The sequence below is a fragment of the Pelophylax lessonae genome, assembly GCF_965119305.1.
Source record: "Pelophylax lessonae genome assembly, chromosome: 11".
In the NCBI taxonomy this organism is placed as follows: domain Eukaryota; kingdom Metazoa; phylum Chordata; class Amphibia; order Anura; family Ranidae; genus Pelophylax; species Pelophylax lessonae.
The window spans coordinates 201,406,665-201,426,237 of NC_138778.1; the positions used below are offsets into that span (position 1 = coordinate 201,406,665).

General features: G+C 39.3%; 1 protein-coding gene across 1 annotated transcript in view; it reads left to right on the forward strand.

Moving 5' to 3' along the window:
* Positions 1-256: 256 nt before the first annotated feature.
* Positions 257-19,573, forward strand: part of LOC309566478 (uncharacterized protein) — a 72,107-nt gene continuing 52,790 nt past the window's right edge. Inside the window, exons 1-3 of the mRNA XM_082271633.1 lie at positions 257-376; positions 1,617-1,769; positions 7,933-8,084. Coding sequence (XP_082127759.1) covers positions 8,031-8,084 — 54 coding nt within the window. The 5' untranslated portion in view covers positions 257-376; positions 1,617-1,769; positions 7,933-8,030. The remainder of the gene's footprint in view (positions 377-1,616; positions 1,770-7,932; positions 8,085-19,573) is intronic.

The window sequence follows — 19,573 nt, forward strand, 5'->3', positions numbered from 1 at the left end:
AATCTTTTTTGAGTGCAAAGGCGAGGTAAGAACCAGACCCAAAGCTTGTTTCAGGCCTAGGAATCAATGGACTCACAGGGTTCCCAGTGCTGGCTCTATTACGACTGACTATAAATGATCAGAGAGAAGTTGCTGGTAAAAGAGGCCACTTGCCTGCCGCTGCAAAAGTTGAACGCCTATCAGGATATATATGCATCGGTTTTTGAAATCCCACCTCTCCCTCAAGAAAACAATTTCATTGCCTTCCACAACATGACCCATTCTAGTCAGACGTTTACGTCCTCCTGGTTTATTGAGCTCTCTCCACTGGACGCCTACTTCACAGCAATGTGAATATTTATCGAACAGACTGACAGCTAGGAAACATCATCTGAACGTGAGTGTTAACTTTTTATTTAAAGGATGTTTAAAGGACAATGCTCATTTGCAGAATTAGGAAGTCAGACTCGTTTTTTTAATGCCACTCAGATGTAAGAGTATTCATCATCTATCCGAGTTTTTTTTTTTTTTTCATGAACACACAGCCAGGAAACAGTAAGACACGAGAGCTGTAATGCCAGTAATGGCCACATTGCTGCAAGATTTAGAATACACCTCCACCTTTCTCGGAAATTTGATATTTTATGTCAGAGCAGCAAAATAATTAATTTAGCAAAAAAGTGTTTGCTGTATTTTAGCTTTAGGTCTGTATGGGTTCTAAAGTATATTTTGTATCAAAAATAATATTGATCTTAGAGGTGTGGGGGTGTCTACAATTATTTTATTTTGTCTATAAAAAATGGAGACCATGGCACTGAAAATTAGGAAAGGGGGGAGGGGGGGGGGGGTAATCAGCATCCAACATAAATAGAGTAAGCTCAAAGTATTGTGGGTAATATATACAGTGTGATGACTGCACTGCTGCAAGATAGATGAGAAAGGTCATATAGCAAGACAAAATAAAGTAAATATTATCAGTTTTGTTCCATAATCCCAACACTGAATATTTTGTGCTTAAGGTGCTTATTTTGCTTGCTGCATTGGGGTGTGGTGGCTATTCACTGCTAGTGGTTTCCATGTCACTTGAGCGCAAGAGAGGGTCATGGTCTCTGACATGTTATTGCTGAAAGTAGAATGAGAAAGAAATTGTGCTTGGGACGCTGGCCTGTTTTCTACAACATAATGACCACACTGCACTTTAAGCTGCCTTCCAAGCCAAGAATAACATAACCCTGCAATGAGTAAACAAGCATGCCCAACGTCAATGCATGTGCCTGTGGACGGCCATCCTTTAGCAATGTCCCTTGTGCATGGAACCTTGAGCTTGTGAATACTGCCTCTATTCCAGGCACCTCTCCATAGGCCGCTTTCCCATCTTACTAGAGATTCTTATCCTTAAGGCTTTGCTATCCCATCTATCGCAATGCTCCATCCCTAGGGAGGATGCAAAAAGAATTGGTCTGTGTTAAGGTGCTTTGCTATGAGTGTGAGGGAGGTGGAGATGCCGGTGATGGGGGTGGTGTGTGTGTGAGACTGGTGGTGGGGGGGGGGGGGGGCTGGGTATTTTCTCTCTCTCAAAGTATAGACTAATACCATTACAGGGCCTGTTTTATTTTTTTTTTCCCTTCCTGCATTAGAGATTGGCTCTGGAAGAGGGGAAGGCGGCTGCAGCATAATATTACCTTGTGATTCTATGACCCTCCTCTATGCATCCCTAACTCTCAAAAGCTGATTCAGCTTTCAGCTTCAGCTCTGGTGACTCCACTGCTGCAACAGACTCTTCTGTCAGGGTATGTATCTTTCTGCCTATGCTCTTCTTTCTCTGGCTGCACCAGACCTCTGCGTGTTAAATGCTAACACACCACATTACCTGCTCCATTCAAACTTGACTGGTGACTTACATGAGCATCATTTCCTTGCAGGAGGATGTCTGTCCTCTTTCTCTGTCTCCCTTTGCTTTGCATCAAGGGGGGGTGCACAAATGTGCTTCTTTGGTTGGCTTGTTCAGGATGAAATTACTCATTGCAGGATTCTGCAGCGTAAGCAGCTAAAGCACATGTATCAGCCTGAAACCTTACAACTTTGACATGTAATCGTTGGACGGGGTTAACCTGTTGGTTGCCGGTGGAGGCCTGCGTTGTTGGTGGCATTGCTCCTCAGATAACGCAAGCTTCAATTGTGAGAGCGAATAGTGAATACATGCTAGAGAGAGCGATGTGCTTTTTTTTTTTTTTTTTTTAATTAAGAGCATTCACTGCAAGAAATTACATTCTACTCTATTTGTGTTCGCACTAGACATGTGCTAAGGTTTTTAAATTAAGGGTTTGCGTTCATAAAATAGGTCTAATATTTTATAGTGACTGCTTTCTTTATTGGAAATATTTATAGCCTGTCTTGCTGCACTAAACATCACATGCAACATTTCTGATATTTCTTGCGTTCAAACTTGTGTAGTAGGACAGACACCAATGCGCAAAGTCTCCTGATCATATTAATCAATTAGAAATATGCATGTCTGCTCTAAACTGTCAATAGGGAGCATGTCTTCAGTTGGTATGGGTTACTGCAATTTAAACTTGACTGCTGCCCTGCGTATTAAATAAGCACACATATTGTTACTAATATTCATTGCTATTTTAAGAGATATTTGTGGCATCTATGTATTATAACATGCACAAGTGTGGAGCATGAATCATTTTGATTATTTTTATTATGTTGGTTTTGCAGTGTTATAGTTTTAAATTACATATTTTTAAGCTTAAATTAATATTTGGATAAAGTTTGTGTTTTAGTTGTATACAAATTTTGGATTCAGGATGAATGAGTTGCTGTGTGTAACTATTACAGCATGCATGAGTGATGAGGATTCCTGCGCTGTCCACAGCAACCGGATTGCAGCTTAAATTTTTCGCAGTGTGCGCTGAAAATGCCAACTCGATATTGGTTGGTTTGAGCAAAAGTCACATTTAATTTTTTTCTCTCCTGGTTTTATAAACGATTAGCTTTGTTTGGTATTACAGCAAAGGCCTGGTCAAGCATCTGCAATGAAACTGTCAAGGAACCACAAGTCCCAGCATGGCATTTAGATATTTAATGTTATCAGTTATATCCATTATCTGATGTACTGCGTTATTGTGGCCTTGTGCTGCTGAGATGTAGCGGTAAGGCCCGGTCCATGAGGGGAAAAAAAGCAGCATTCAAGGTGCCATATTACCACCCAAGCAAAAGAGATGAATAAGGAAGCTGGCTCATGTGTCACTCCCTATCCACTAATATTCCCAGCTTCAGCATGCTGCTATATACACACTTGTCATACGTGCTTAGACCTTTTTTCAGATATGCGTAGTCATTGAAACCAGTGCAACTTCTTTTTTCTGGCTGAGACACAGTAGAAAATTCTTCAATTTGAAGGGATATTTGCAGATATTTCCCAATATGCTGTAAAATCTTAACATTAAAGCTACATAAACATTTATTGCTTATCAATGCTCACATTCAATTAACCCCTACACTACCTACTTTGTTCTAGTGATGTTTAAATCAGAAACATCTATAGCAAATATCAGGAAGTGTGCATCCAGAATAATGTTCATTTTGATATATATATACACTCACACATGTATATTACCCATATACCATACATTGATATCAGGCAGTTTTAAGAACTTTCTTTGCAGGTTGCAGGACGTGTGTGTCTTTAGTCTATTGACCTTCTCTGTTCTTAATGCAAGCATCAAACGGATGTCAAAGAAATTGTCCAATACAATGGCATTATGTTACTGCAAAGCTAAAAGCGATCTTGAAAATGTCCTATAACTACAAGAAGCACAAATCTTCCTGTTTAATACATAACAGCAGGAGTAGATTATTTTCAAGCAGAGAGATATTGAAAAAAGGCCCATCATAAAAAAAAAAGGTATTCTGCAGTCACCTACTTTACATAGCACTGCTGGCTTATTATGGTGTCTGTAAAATTTTAGGTGCATAATAATACGGTAATGTAAAACAAAAGTGTAAAAGGCGATAATTCAGAGCAAGGCAAGGTTTGTGCTAGATAAAGGGGAAAGAAATGTGCTTTTTCAGAAGAGAGCAGCAAATAACAGGACATGGTGATATTTGTTTCCTGCAAGAAAGTAACAGCTTGGTAACACTTTCACATTTCCCTTAGATCATTTATTGTTTATATGTGATGAACTGACTTCTCCTATATGTACAGGTCTTCTAAGGCTCCGAGCATCTGCATGGACTTACCTTGGCTAACTCTTTGACTGCAATCATTTCTGAGGGACAACAGATTCATAAGAGTGGCAGAAAGCAATGCGCAAAGTGCAGTAATCTGTAACGACCAATCAGATCTCGCTGATCAGACTGCTTTAGGGTGATGAATGAAACAAAAATTCTGTTGCTTCAGGATACGGAACTTAAGGGGTTAATCCTAAAAACCGAAATATTACAATAAAGTGGACTGACCCTTTAACACTTCATCATTTTAGGCTGACCATACATTTTACAATTTTCTTGTAGAATTTTCATTTAGATTTACCAAAACCATATAATATGGGTTCAATCCTAAACACTTACAATTTATGTGCAATCAGGCAGGTCCTTGCACTATATAGTTGAAGGTAGATCTAAAGGAAATAGAATAGGAAAATTCTATGGCCAGCTTATTCTAAGGGAATTGATTTAAAGGGAATCAGTCACAAAGCAAAATGCCTGAGTAAGGCTGGCCATACATTATTCAATTATCTTGTACCATTTTCCTTTAGATTTACCAAAACCATAAAATATGAGGTCAAACCTAAACACTTTAAATTTGTGTGCAATCTGGCACTACATAGTTAAAGGTAAATCGTAAGGAAACTGAGAAAATTGTATAATGTATGCTTTAGAAGCCTTCAAGGGAAGCTATGAAGCTTTAGCTTTAGAAGCCTTCAAGGGAAGCTGTGGTTCCAATTCATAGTGAGCATACTAGTTCCTAGGGCAGTGGACTAAACCTGAACTGGTTCACCAATAATGACACAAGACTGCAAGTGTGCCAGCCAGGTAATGTCTGCTTTCATTTGAATTTCTGTGATTAAACATACATAATCATTTCCCCCAACCTTTGTGAAAAGGTGAGCTGGCAAAACAGGTCACTCAGGTGTTCTCTCTAGAAAAGATTACATATAGTTTCTAAAAATGCAAATGACACCGAGATATTTAATAGTGCTACTAAGGTTGTTTGAGTTAGTTCAGACAGAATGGAATCACCTTCTACAAGTGCTTTTTGTAGAAGAGGTTTTAATAAAAATCTGCAAGATTCAAAAACCCAAAGCAACCAATGATAGAGAGCAATAAACGTTTGCTTGCCGTGCGTTAGCTCACATCAGTTGGGCCTCATATGCCGCACCGCTTCATTACAAGTCAATATTGAATATCAGAAAATGAAAAAGCTTTCTAGTATTCATTGCATATGTACTGAACTTCATCATACTATGCAGTTTTGGTGCAGGCCTCCCCATGAACAGAGTACCCGGGGCTCACACCTGTGTCTATGATGTCATCACTGAAGAGTCACGGGTACTTACTGTTTTTGTCTCTCGTTTGCAGGTAATACTCTTTCAGATAACAACTCGAACCTTAGTCAAACGATTGACTTGCTAATTATTCGGAATCGGTCCCATTTACGCACTGAGCTATTTGCACAAATTCCTAGATGTATACAATTCACTAAATGCACAGTTGCGTTAAGCCATTCTTGTACTCTCTAGGGAGAGGCGATATTAATCAGCACTTGGGAAGACGGTCCATTCAAAGAATTCAATCCCACTTTCCCTAGTCATTAGCAAAAACATTGGATTATTGACTCAATTAGCTCTATATACAGGGAAAGACTTCTGGTGCCTTTCTTGCATAAAGGGAGGTTTAAAAGGAACATCAGCATTCATATATGGAAAACGTTTACAATTGCTATTGATATTACTATTGCTTGTTTTTGTTTTTGCATATGTGTTTAATAAAAAAGAGCTATTATTGTATAGCTGGCTGTGGCTGATAAACGGCCTTACCAGCATTTTACCCATTTATTACCTCCAAATCCCTTTCACTTCAAGAATGACATAAAGCCAAATAAATCCCAGCTACTGTTTTTTTAGAGTCATCTACTAAGATGTAACTATCGAGCAGGGGTAGGCAACCTCAGCACTCCATCTGTAATGGAACTACAAGTCCCATGAGATATTGCTAGACTCCTAGAGCAGTGATGGCGAACCTTGGCACCCCAGATGTTTTGAAACTACATTTCCCATGATGCTCTCTGAACTCTGCAGTGTAGTTGAGCATCATGGGAAATGTAGTTCCAAAACATCTTGGGTGCCAAGGTTCGCCATCACTGTCCTAGAGGCATGGGCATGATGGGATCTGCAGTTTAATCACAGCTGGAGTCCCGAGGCTGCCTACCCCTAATATAGAGTGTGAAGAGGGTGCAAATTCCCCCAGGCCCATGAGGCCAAAGGGATTCATCATTATGGCCCCTCCCCCTTTTATATACCAGGGTTCTGCTCACACTACATTCTATAATGGATAAAGCAACATCGCCAATAATTTACATTTTTGCTCTGGTATCTGCTGCTGGAGGGTCTACAAGGATTACTAAAAAAAAAAAAAAAAAAACACAAATTAACAAAAGATTTTTATGTAATATAAGAGGAAGCGAAGACCCTCTGGCTTTAGGCTATGCATCTGGGTGGCAAGAAAGGGTAAAAGAGATTGCTGATAAGGATGATGTAAATACCTGCAATGCTGTGCACATAGAGGTTCTAGAGGCTGTCTCGTCTATGGATGGAACTCAAAACCCTATAGACCTACAATGATAATTTCCTTTATCTGTGGATGCCAGCAGGTACCCATGATATTGCTTTTAGGTGGATAGTAGATTAGCTGCTCACTAATATTCCCTAAGGTAAGACTGGTGTTGGAGGAAAGCATGTGGTCTCTCTACCAAGAATATGAACTATATAAAAGTGTGAATGTTTGATCAATGATGATATGATAGAAAAAAAAAAATCAAGTCTGATGCTGATCCAAACACAGTCAATGGTTTTGTTAGCTTTAGAAGCTCTAGAGATGGTCCCCCTCGTTAGGCAGATAACATCAAAGTCAGCGGACACCTATGCCATTATATTTAGAGTAACCTGCAAACTGAGAGCTATACTTTCACAGCCTTGTGTAGGATGAGGGTATCAGTAAAGGCTGCCCCCCCCCCATTGTATCATACAAGAGATACATTAAAATAAATAACCAAAAAAAGAAAAATATAAAAATAGACATAAATTATAAATAACAATAGGTTAAAAACAAATGGTACCACTTTAAGTACATCAAATAAAAACGCGGAGACAAAATCAAAGTGGTCCATATGCTACAGTCATTTCAATCTGGCCCTGCGTAAAGAGGTTCATTATTAAAACCGTAGCCAAAGCAGCAACAAAAAAAAAAAAAAATCATTAACACTAAAACAGCCATTTTCTGTTAGCCAGTAAATTGCTATTGATCTCCATAGTTGGGAGTTGTGTGTGTGTGTGTTTAATGTTACTGGAGAGAAGAGTGCTTGGGAGAGACAGTGCAGTGAGGCAGGTAAGTTGACCAGCTGAGCGTTCCATTACAGCAATGCTGACTGAGCAGGAAACACAACTGTGACCTCTGGTTTAGTCAGATGCCTAAATCCAGCTCATAATAGCCCTCTGTTTAGTGTGATCATCATTTTCACTAGTGGAAGTCACTCTACATTGTTAGGGGAGCTTTAAAGCTCAGAGTAGATGCAAAGGAATGAGTGAGCAAAGAGAGAGAGGGAGAGAGAGAGAGGAGACAAAGAGAAGGGACAGATTTGTGTTAAGTGCTGAGACAGACCGACAGAGACCGGCGTGCCTGGCCTGTGCCTTACCTGCCTCCCTGATTTATCTTTCATTTCAGATGCATGGGCGGGAGAGGCCAGAGAGATTCAGTGCCATTTAACATTAGAAAATAGAATATGAACAGAGGGCACAGCCTTTTGTCTATAGTGTGGAGAGATGCACCTCTATAAGAGCCGCGTGCAGCAGAGGGATCTGGTACGGACCCCAGAGGTAAGACCTGGCTTTAATTCATTCTCTGTTATGTCTGCTTGCCTTGTTGTATTAACCTTACTTGTGCCGCTCACCTTGACACCAGACTGCAGTGGCAATGAAAGATTTCGAGTCTAGGGGCTGTGACCTTTGCAATGCTCTTTAGACCATAGTTGCCAACTATCCCAGGTTTCCAAGATGTGCGAAAAACTGTAATTGTTCAGCTTTGACCCCAATGAACAGTTAAATCCTCCATTTTCAGGGTGGTAAATACTTCCATCCTCTATAAGCTTCTTTTTTTTTTTAATTTTTTTAAGTTACTGGAGCTTGCTTTAGAAATGTAAAAATAATTTTAACCCATTCTGGAGATGTGATATAATGGAAAAGGTGGTGGTTAATGGTCCCCTTACATTATAACGCATGGTTGCATGAATGGTGCAGCAACAAAGTGTCCCTAGAAATGGTTTTAAATGTTGGAAACTATGAATCAAGTTGCACTGTATGGAGATGGTTTTTTTTGCCTTTACAGAAGAATGAATATAAAAGTAATATTTTTTATTCTATTTTCAAAGACTATTTCATTGAACATTTTGAGATTGATTTACTAAACCTGGAGAATGCAAAATCTGGTGTAGCTCTGCATGGTAGCCAATCAGCTTCTAACTTCAGCTTGTTCAAATTTGACAAAAAAAAAAAAAAAAAGAAACCCTGGAAGCGATTAGTTTCTATGCAGAGCTGCACCAGATTTTGCACCCTCCAGTTTTTATAAATCAACCCTATTACAAATTTTCAAAGTCAAATTGTTGCCCTAGATGACCTCACGCAATGCAGAATTTTGAGGAAGACAATTCTGCACAGTGAATTTTCCCTCGAGACCCTCCTATAAGATAGCAGTGGTTCAGATGGTGGTAAATGTATACGCTTTATAAATGTAAGTCAGACTGAGATTTTCTCAATGTTTCTGATTGGTTATTAGCAGTTAAAGGTTTGCAATACAACAAATATCTGCACCTGAAAAATGCTCTGCTGTGTTAGCATCTAGTGATTGCACTTGATTAAAGATCATTACTGAAATGCAACTTTCTAAAAATAACAAAAAGCGGGTGATAATTAATGTTATTGAATCCCAGGATGCTGTTACTTAGTCATTTACTAAAACGGGAGAGTGCAAAATCTGGTGCAGCTGGTAGGCAATCAGATTGTAAGGCTGGCCATACATTATACAACTTTCTTGTACAACCTTCCTTTGGATTTACCAAATCCAGAAAATATCAGGTCAAACCTAAACACTTTCAATCTGTATGCAATCAAGCAGTCCCTTGCAATAGATAGTTGAAGGTAAATCTAAAGGAAATTGAATAAGAAAATTGTGTAATGTGTGGCCAGCTTAACTTCAGCTTGTTCGGTTAAGCTTTGACAAAAAAAAGAAACCTGGAAGCTGATTGGCTTCTATGTAGAACTGCACCATATTTTGCACTTTTCAGTTTTAGTAAATCAACCCCTTACTGTCCTAGAGCTGGAAGGATCAAGGCCCTCAAAGACCAAAGTGGACAGCACCACGGCACAGGCTTGTTGGACAGCACCACGGCACAGGCTTGCTCCTACTTTAGGAAATAAACTAACCAGCCCCATAAAGAACTTTAGAATACCTTAGAATTATCATTTCTGTGTATGAATGAATTAGAATAGAATTTCTGTGCTAACGATAGGCTAGCCAAAGGTTGCTCGTCTTTTCTAGGTTCACCCCAATGCCGATCTGTGCTCTGTTCAACATAGAACACATTAAGCAACTTGTTTTAGTAAAACAGGGCTTGCAAAAAAATTCTAAGACAATTTACATTTTTTAACCAGTTTTATATCCTGAGATGACCCGCCACAATCACCCCACATAAAAAAAAATCAGCCAAATAAAATTGCTTACTTAACATTACTTACATCAGCCAACTTTCATCTTATGTACATAGATAGAAAGGAGAGGAACATGGAATTGGGACGTGGTGCCTCTCTCTCTAAAACTTTATCTTTTGTCCCCTTTTTCCTTATGTACATAGATATATTATACACATACATAGTTGGCAACACTTTACCAAATATCTTGGAGACTGAGATGGTGTTTCTAAGCTTGCTGGTGTCACCATACTCTGACAGTGGAACTAATTCCCAATCAATACATCTTAATGGTGTTTTTTTGCATTTGAAACATATTTTGCAAATTACCGGTAACTTAAAAAAAAAAATACAGATATTGATTAGGAAAAAAAAACACAATACTGCAATAAGAAAGTGTTTTACTGTGTAGCCAGTCAGCACTGAAAGCCAGGAATACTGCCAAGGACAAAGCTTAAAGTGAGCCTGTAATGGATAGAAATATGACAGCTGCCATTGTTGACTTGTAATTTTGCTGGCTTTGGGACATGATCCTTGCTTCACTAATTAGTGAAATACTGACCGGAACGAGCATAGAGCCAAAAAAGCCTGTGAAAAAAAGTCAAAACTTCCATCCAGCATCTCGTTGGGAAGTAAAGACAGGACTGGGATAACTTCCCTGCAGCCTGCACCCGAAGTGGCAGCTCCTATATGTCTATTCTTTCAGGTTTGCTTTAACCAGGTACTGTAGCTGCAACTCAGGGGCAGCTGACAGCTATGTACATAAGGTTAGAATGTACTGAGCAGTAGGCCTGCCCGTTGCAGTGTAAGGACTATAACCATCCCAAGCCTGTGCTGCATGCAGCTGTGAGCACGTGTCAGGCTATGAAGGGAAGGATATGAGACAAAGTGCTTTGTGTGTACATCATACCGCATGGAAATATTCTGTACTCTATACAGCCTTATACACAGATGGCCTCCTATTTAATCACTATGTGTCTGATGGCATGACACATTTATCAATATTGATTCATAGAATAAAAATTAGGATGTGTATTTCAGGCTCTTTAGGGGTCTCTCCGCTCAATCCTAATATTGCTTATAAATAGATGCTGGTGAGCTGACTCGTCCACTGGTATCTTTTATCTTTTGGGGACTTTAAGAGGTGGAGGTCCCTGCTGGCAGGGCTGCTGTTAGAAATCGTGGGGCCCCGTACAGACTACCTGGCAGGGGCCCCCCAAGAAAATATTAAAGATATATTTAGCTAAAATTCCTACAAAATCACTATTAGCAGACACAAATATAACATAACTCGCATAATTCCTGCTAAATCTAAAAAAAAAAACTATGTTAAATAAAAAAGAACATGAGAAAAATATACAGGCTGGACAGTTGGAGCTCAGTGATCAGAGAGACAGAGAGAAAGAGAAACAAAGTTACAATTTACAAATAAACTCCTGAGCAGAGATAAGTGCTGGGAGGGAGGGGGCACACAAGGGAGGGGATTAGTGAGGGACAGCTGTCTTTCTCAACAGATAAAAGCTGATAGCAGGGAGAGGGACAGATCAGATTCAGGTGCTGGAGGAAGATTTCTGTTATTGTTGTCCATCACTAATCCCCCTCTCTGTGTGGGCCCCCCTGTGTGCTTGGGCCCCCTACAAGAGGGCTGGTGGTCCCCCCCTATCAGCGGCCCTGCCTGCTGGAGTCTCACTCTTCATAAGGCAGCAACAGTCTTAATCATCCGACCGTAATCTTCCTAATGTAACATTAAAGTGTTACTAAACCCAGGAGCCTGCATTTACTATATCTGGCCCTCCACAGTACACAGAAATGCCATAGATTTAGTAAATATAAACTGCTAAACACCTTTTCTCATCAGCAGTATATAGCAGTCTTGTGACTTCTATCAGTGTCTGGCCAAGCACTGGGTAAAGCTTGTAAGAGGAGTTTTCATTCTCCTCTGACTGTCCTATCAGGCTACATGACTCCTGACCCTCTATCTGGACAGTGCTGATTGGCCCTGTAGGAATACACACCAAACTGAGCATGTGCAGAGTGCCCCCAAGGCTCTGTTCTTTCAGGAGATGGTTTAAGGACAGTGGAAGAAGGGGAGGATCAGTGAAGACAGGATCAAACAGCCTTTTTACACAGGATTAACCCCTTAGGTTCCACAGTGGGTATAACAAGCATGCTTTACTGCATATACACACTGCTATTACTGTTGTGGGTTCAGTAACACTTTAATGGAAACTCCAATAGGGTGAGGGAGAGAAATAAAGAGATAGAAGAATAGAGAGAGGGTGAGAGACCCCTATATGTAAAGTTAACTGCAGAGAGCTCCCTCCTCCAGGGAGGAATATATATAAAAATGGTGGGCGATTCAACCCTGTAAAACCTATAGAAAACTGAAAGATTACTTTTGGCTGGACAGACCCTTAAAAGCTATATGCATTACAGTAAACACCCCCCTCCATCGCAGGGGTTACGTTCCGGACCCACCCGCGAAAAGTCAAAATCCGCAAAATAGAAAAACCCTATTAAAATACACTGTAGGCATGTTTTTTTTACTGTCACTGTACTTTTAAAAGCATTTTAAGGTCTTTAAACACACTTTTAAAACAATAGAAACTAATTTAAACACATAAAAGATACTGAGAGACAGAGAAAAAGCTATGGAAAACACAAAAATATTTAATCTTCAATGATTTATATAGTAAAATAACATTACAGAAAAAAAACGCAATATACCGGGACCGCAAAAACTGAACTGCGATGGAGCGGGGGTTTACTGAAATATAGAGATTATCTTTAAACTTGTGGCAATGTATCTATTGCATAAAAATATATATATTGTGCCCAAGCTTTAATGACATTTAGAGAGCTTCTGCCAAAGTCACAAGTGCCTCCATACCTGCAAACACGGTCAGGCATTCCTCCAATGGAAACATATAGGTCTATTTTACAATAGGGATTATGCTTCATTAAGGTTATACTGCTTAGCAAACAGTACTGATTCCCCGGTGAATGCAGTGGCATTGAAGAGGTTACCATATAGCAGTATGCCTATACTCTGCATAGGAGATGAATACATCAAATACAGGATCGCTGTATGTTTTCAGTGATGGGCTTCATGTGCTAATAAAAACGCAGAGGTTCTAAAACAGTTATTTCTACTAAAGTTTGTAGACTGCATTACAGCAAACTTATTATTATAGATTATTATTATTATTATAGATTGTAAGCTCTAACGAGCATGGCCCTCTAGTTCCTCCTGTATTGAACTGTATTGTAACTGTGTTGTCTTCCCTCAAATTGTAAAGCGCTGCGCAAACTGTTGGCGCTATATAAATCCTGTATAATAATAATATAATAATAATAATAGCAGACTTGTATAAAGTATTCAAAATTTCTACTTGAGTAAAAGTACAAGTGCTCGATCAAAAAGTGACTTGAGTAGAAGTGGAAGTGCTCGCAGAAAAAGTTACTTAAGTAGAAGTACTAAAGTATTCAACATTTTTTTTACTTAAGTATTGCAAGTAGTTTTTTCCAAAAATTTGCTACTTAAGTACTAAAAGTAAAAAGTACCAGTAGTTTTGAAAAAAAAAAATTTTACTCAAGTACTGAAAGTAGAAGTAGAAGTACTGTGTTATGTAGTTATTAAAGAAAGAAGTCAAAAGTTTGAACATCATATTGTTTTTTATTATTTCAAATGATTTATTCAAATGATTAACCTAAAGGACAATCACAATTCCTTAGGCTGTAACTTTTTGTAAACAAAAAACAGATAAAGTATGTCCCCCCCTTCCCCTTTTAAAGCATCCACCTTTTAAAGCCAGGGGTGGTCTCCTTCCTGAGCTTCCTCACTCTCACAGCCAGGCAGATCACTTGAAGTTGAAGGGCCAGGGGTGGAAGGTGGTGTTTTTGGTTTGTCCATCTTTTCAGCTGATCAAAAGGCAGAACGAGCATGCGCAGTCTTCTTAATCGCGGTTTGATTTGATTTGCTCAATTGATGATGATGTGCCAAGCCAGCTTCATCAAACCTACAACGCTTAAAGTGAAAAATGCATCAAAAACTACTAACAAAGTGGCTGTGCTAAAAATGCTAATAAAGTGCCTGCAAATATATATATATATATATATATATATATATATATATATATATATATATATATATTCTTCTTGTATTCAAAATCATCGCCCACAGTATCAAAAATAAAGTGACATGTCTGTGCTAAATGCAGTGCAAATTATTCCCACAATGTAAATTTAATTCATATAAAATATATATGACAATACCACAATAAAATAAGTTGTGATTGTGAATAAGTTAGGTGCAAGTTTAAGTGTGTAAACTAAACTTTATAAGGAAAAGTCCATAACTGAATTCCAGTGTGCAATCTAAGAAGTGCTGTCACTTGCTGTCAGATGCTTCCACCTTTCTTCTGTGATCTGCTCAAGTAAAGTGGTGGACTGGATAGCCTCTCTCAGTCTCACCTTAGTAGCAGCACTGGCACTGCACTGGTTCAAAAAGCTGTCTATATTATTTTCATTATAAGAACTTGTCAGAACATGCTTCCACCACCTGTCCTTCACACTAGTAGTGCTCATTTGCTTTGCTCAAGTCAAGTGCCACTGCCAGTGGCCACTGCAGTGCAGGCACAGCCGCACAGGCAGAGGCAGGCCGCAGGAAGCACAGGCACCACCACAACACAACACTTATGGTCCATGGACCATGGATGGTCCATGGATAATCATCATAGCCGTCAGTCTCACTCTTCTTGGTTCAAAAAAGCCACCCATGACCCGTGTGTATATAATATATTAATATTTTATATTGATTATTTGATTCTCAAATGGCACATTTGCCATGGCAAGGATTAGGCCCTCTCCACGGTCCACCTCACTCACCTCATAGAGAAGAAGATGAGATAACGAAGAAAATGCTCCGAGTCCCGCCGCCCGTGTCACAACTCCTCTCAGTAAGGGCCCTAAGGGGTGGAGTCTGAGTGACACACAACACGTTTAGAGGCGGAGACCTCGAGCGGGAAGACGGCAGCATGGCTCCTCCAGTGCGGTCTTAACTTGATGATCATGACAGTGATTCCACGGGCCGCGGCGCGAGCGAGGCTGTGGGATTGATTGAATTGAGTTGTGCTGCCTACTGCTACACGCTACCTACTACTAAATTGTGAGTCAGTATATTTTATTTCATTTTTATATATAAAAGCGGTATTGTTGAGCACTACTAGCCACTAGATCTCCTGGCTGTCACTTTGTCACATGTTGGGGAATCACAGCGGCTCGGCTCCAGAAGTGGCGGGTGTCCCCGTCATCCTACCAGGGCCGCCAAGAAGTTCATCACCTAATCTTAACTTATTAATATATTATGAGGAAAGGACCTATGAGATTGAGAATTGAAATAATTAAATATATATGGCTTTTTGAACCAGTGCAGTCAGTGCCAGTGCCACAGTGCCACCCAGACGCTATCCACCAGTGCCAACACCATTAAGTGTGTTGGTCGGTCACTCGAGCACTGAAGGAGGTGGAAGCATCTGACAAGTGATGTGACACTTTAGATTTGCACACTGGAATTCATTTATGGACTTTTCATTATAGATAGGTTTACACACTTCAACTTGTTGCACGCACCTGACCTAACTTATTTCATAACTTATTTTATTGTGATTTTATTGTCATATTTTATATGAATTGAATTTACTGTTACATTGTGGGAATAATTATTTTCACTGCATTTAGGCTTTAGCACATTCATGTCACTTTATTTTTGATACTGTGTGGAGTGTGGGCAGGGCACTGGGGGCAACGATGATATTATATCGATTGCACAGGCACTTTATTCGCACAGCCAAGTTGTGTTTGTTAGTAGTTTCTTGATGCACTTTAAGCGCTGTAGCACCATTTATTTGTTTGTTTCATATTTTCTTTTTATTGGAAAGATTTGGTATAGCAGCTCTTATTATACACAGCCTTTATTTTCGTATGCGCTGATTTACAAATGACATTATACACATTTTTTTGAGCTTTATGTAACCTGCCATCTACTGTTCTGGCAGTGGTAATTTTTTTAAAAGTAACGAGTAACTATGCAGCACAAAAAAAAAATACTTGAGTAGAAGTATTGAAATCATCGAAAAAATGTAGTGAAGTAAAAGTAGAAGTAGGAGAAAAAAATTCTACTCTAGGAAAGTACAGATACCGCATTTCGGTACTTAAGTACAGTACTTAAGTAGTTCTACTTCGTTACTATACATCTCTGAATAATAGCAAACCTAAAATAAATAAATACAGGGGTAGCCATTGCTGACTGGCTGATATGCTGACCCCTGGACTTCCTGAATCACTGACCCAGAACTAGTAGGTAGATCCTGACAGTCAGGGCAATTTATGAAGCGTTAATCTGTATACTTATCCTGGGTCAGTGACTTATTGTATATAAGCCAGAGGGTCATCATGTAAACTAGGAAAATAGCAGTTTCAGGAGTTTCTGCAATGGTGGCCTTCGTGATTCTCTCATGACAGGCTTTCTTTAAAGTGTAATTACCCTTCTGCAGCCAAATTGGGATAACACCGATTTTATATTTGTTACATGACCCCATTCACATAGGATAGCTTTGAAATTATTCTTATACAGGATTTATAAAGTGCCACCAGTTTGCACAGAGCTTTACAATATAAAGGGAGACAGAACACCAACAGTACATTTCAAAACAAGAGGGTTAAAAGGGCCCTGCTCCTACCAGATAACAATCTAAGAGAAATAAAATAAGCTTACATTTTTTATTTGCTGAAAAATCCGACTTAGCTTTCCCCTTCTTTGTAATGTTGGGGGTGGAGCTGGGGAGTTATGTATACCATAATTAACTCTGTGCCTGTGCTGGCAGATAGCTATTATCAGTTGTAGACTAGATGTACACACTGCCTAACAAAAAATGCATTTAAGGCTTGGTTTGTAAGTTAATGCACTTAAAAAAAAAAAAATTCTGTCCTTAACAGGTTTCGGACTGCCAGCCGCACATTTTCTGCGGCAGGCTGGCCCTCTTGCGTGAACCGACGTACCCCTACGTCAGTCGCTTACCCGCTAGGCAGGGGGGGTTGGCGATGCATGGGGCCGACGGCTGCGATCACCGTCGGCCACTTGCAATCGCTCCCTGCTGAGAGAGAAGAACAGTCAGCTGTTGTAAACACAGCTGACCGTTCTTCTCTCTGATATGATCACAGAGCGCCTGTAATCCATCCATATAGGATCACAGGTCTCTATGGTCATTTCACAAGCCCCTCCCCCCCCCACAGTTAGTAAACACTCCACATAGGCTCACTTTTAACCCTTTGATCACCCACTTGGTAACCCCTTCCCTGCCAATGTTATTATTACAGTAACAGTGCATATTTTTTAGCACTGATTACCAGACATGGGAGTAAGTCACACATGTGCAAGTCACAAGCAAGTCTCAAGTCTTAACCTTCAAGTCTCAAGCAAGTCCCAAGTTACTGTGGCGAAAAGCAAGCAAGTCAAGTCGAGTCCCTGCTAGAAGTCAAGCAAGTCAAGTCATTTATTTTGGTAAAGTCACAAATCAAGTCAAAATACTGATCTACCCCAATTTTCACCTTTAAATCGGTTAAAAGTCAGTGGTCAGGAAAGGTTTTGTTTTATTTTCAACATTAACAAAACTGCTTAGTGCTTTTTTCTTGATATATTAAAGAAACACTTTGAATGCCTAAACAGCTCAAAATCCTTCGTCCGGTCATGTTTCAACACCACATTCGCTAAAAACATGTTAAGTATTTCCATTGTTAAACAGCCAGTGTCCTAAAAATCAGAACACACTGAGGTGTTTTAAGTGACTGTGGAGTCAGAAACATAACAGGCACATTCATTTTGTTTTAACACATCTTGAGAAAATGCAAATATTTAATAACTTAAAAAAGTAAAGTCATTTCGAGTCATATGTCTCAAGTCAAAGTCAAGTCTCAAGTCATGAATACCAAGTCAAAGTCAAGTCCAGTCTTTTATTAATTTTAATCAAGTAAGTCTCAAGTCCTCAAACTGGTGACTTAAGTCTGACTCAAGTCATGTGACTCAAGTCCCCCACCTCTGCTGATTACTGTATTAATGTCACTGGTCCCCCCAAAAGTGTCAAAAGTGTCAGTTAGGGGTCCGATCTGTCCGTCGCAATGTCGCAGTCCCGTTAAAAAAATCACAGATCGCCGCCATTACTAGTAAAATAAATAAATAAATAAAAATGACATAAATCTTTCCCCTAGTTTGTAGACGCGATAACTTTTGCGCAATCCAATCACACTTATTGCAATTTTGCCAAAAATATGTAGCAGAATACAAATTGGCCTAAAAGGATGAAAAATTTAGATTTTTTTTGGGAATGTTGTATAGCAGAATGTGAAAAATATTGGTTTTTTTTTTTTCAGAATTGTCGCTCTTTTTTTGTTTATAGCGCAAAAAATAAAAATCGCACAGGTGATCAAATACCATCAAAAGAAAGCTCTGTTTGTGGGGGGAAAAAAAGAACATCAATTTTATTTCAGTACAGTGTTGCAAGACCGTGCAATTTTCTGTTAAAGTAGCGCAATGCCAAATTGTAAAAAACGGCCTGGTCATTAAGGGGGCAAATCCTTCCGGTCCAGAAGTGGTTTAATCTGTCATTTAATTGAAAGCTATTTTGAACAATAGAGGCCCCCCTATGTATAATCGTGCTCCGAAGAAACAACCAGAAAAGTATATATTTTTTAAAACTATCTTTAGGTATCCACTTGGTCTCCGGAAGGCCATTTATTGCTATATGGCACTGCATTACTTAAACTGACAACTGCGTGGTCATGCAACGCTGTACATGAATGAAATTTATTTTCCCACCATCAGAGTTTTCTTTTGGTGGGATTTGATCACGATTGCATTTTTTTAATTTTTTGTGCTATAGACAAAAAAAGACGGACAGTTAAAAAAAAAAAAAAAACTATATTTTTACTTTCTGCTATAAAACATATCCAATAAAAAAATGTAAAAAATGTAATTTCTTCATAAATATTTATTCTGCTATATATTTTTGGTAAAAAAAAATACCAATAAGCATATACTGATTGGTTTGCGCAAAAGTCATAGCGTCTACAAACTATGGTATATATATACTGGACATTTTATTTTTTTTATACTAGTAATGGTGGCGATCGACTTATAGCGGGACTACGATATTGCAGCAGACAATCTGACACTTTGTGGAAACCAGTGACACTAATACTGTGACCAGTGTTAAGAATATTCACTGTCACTGTACTAATGACTCTATCTGGGAAGGGGTTAAACATCTAGGGTGATCAAAGGGTTAAATATGTGCCTAGTGTTATGTTATGTATGTACTGTGAGGTGCTTTTACTAAGGGATGTGCTGGAATTTTTTCCCTGCTTTTTCCCCGCTGACAGGACAGAGCTCTGCATTGCTTACATTTGCAGAGCTCCATCCAGCCTGTCTCCTCACTGATCAGCAGATGGCATCGGTCATTTATTCACCAGCACACGCTTATTGGCCTCTGTTGTGACAAATCACAGCAGAAGTGGCGCGCCTGTGAAGCATGCACACCCCCTAACCAAAAGTGCATAGTCACATATAC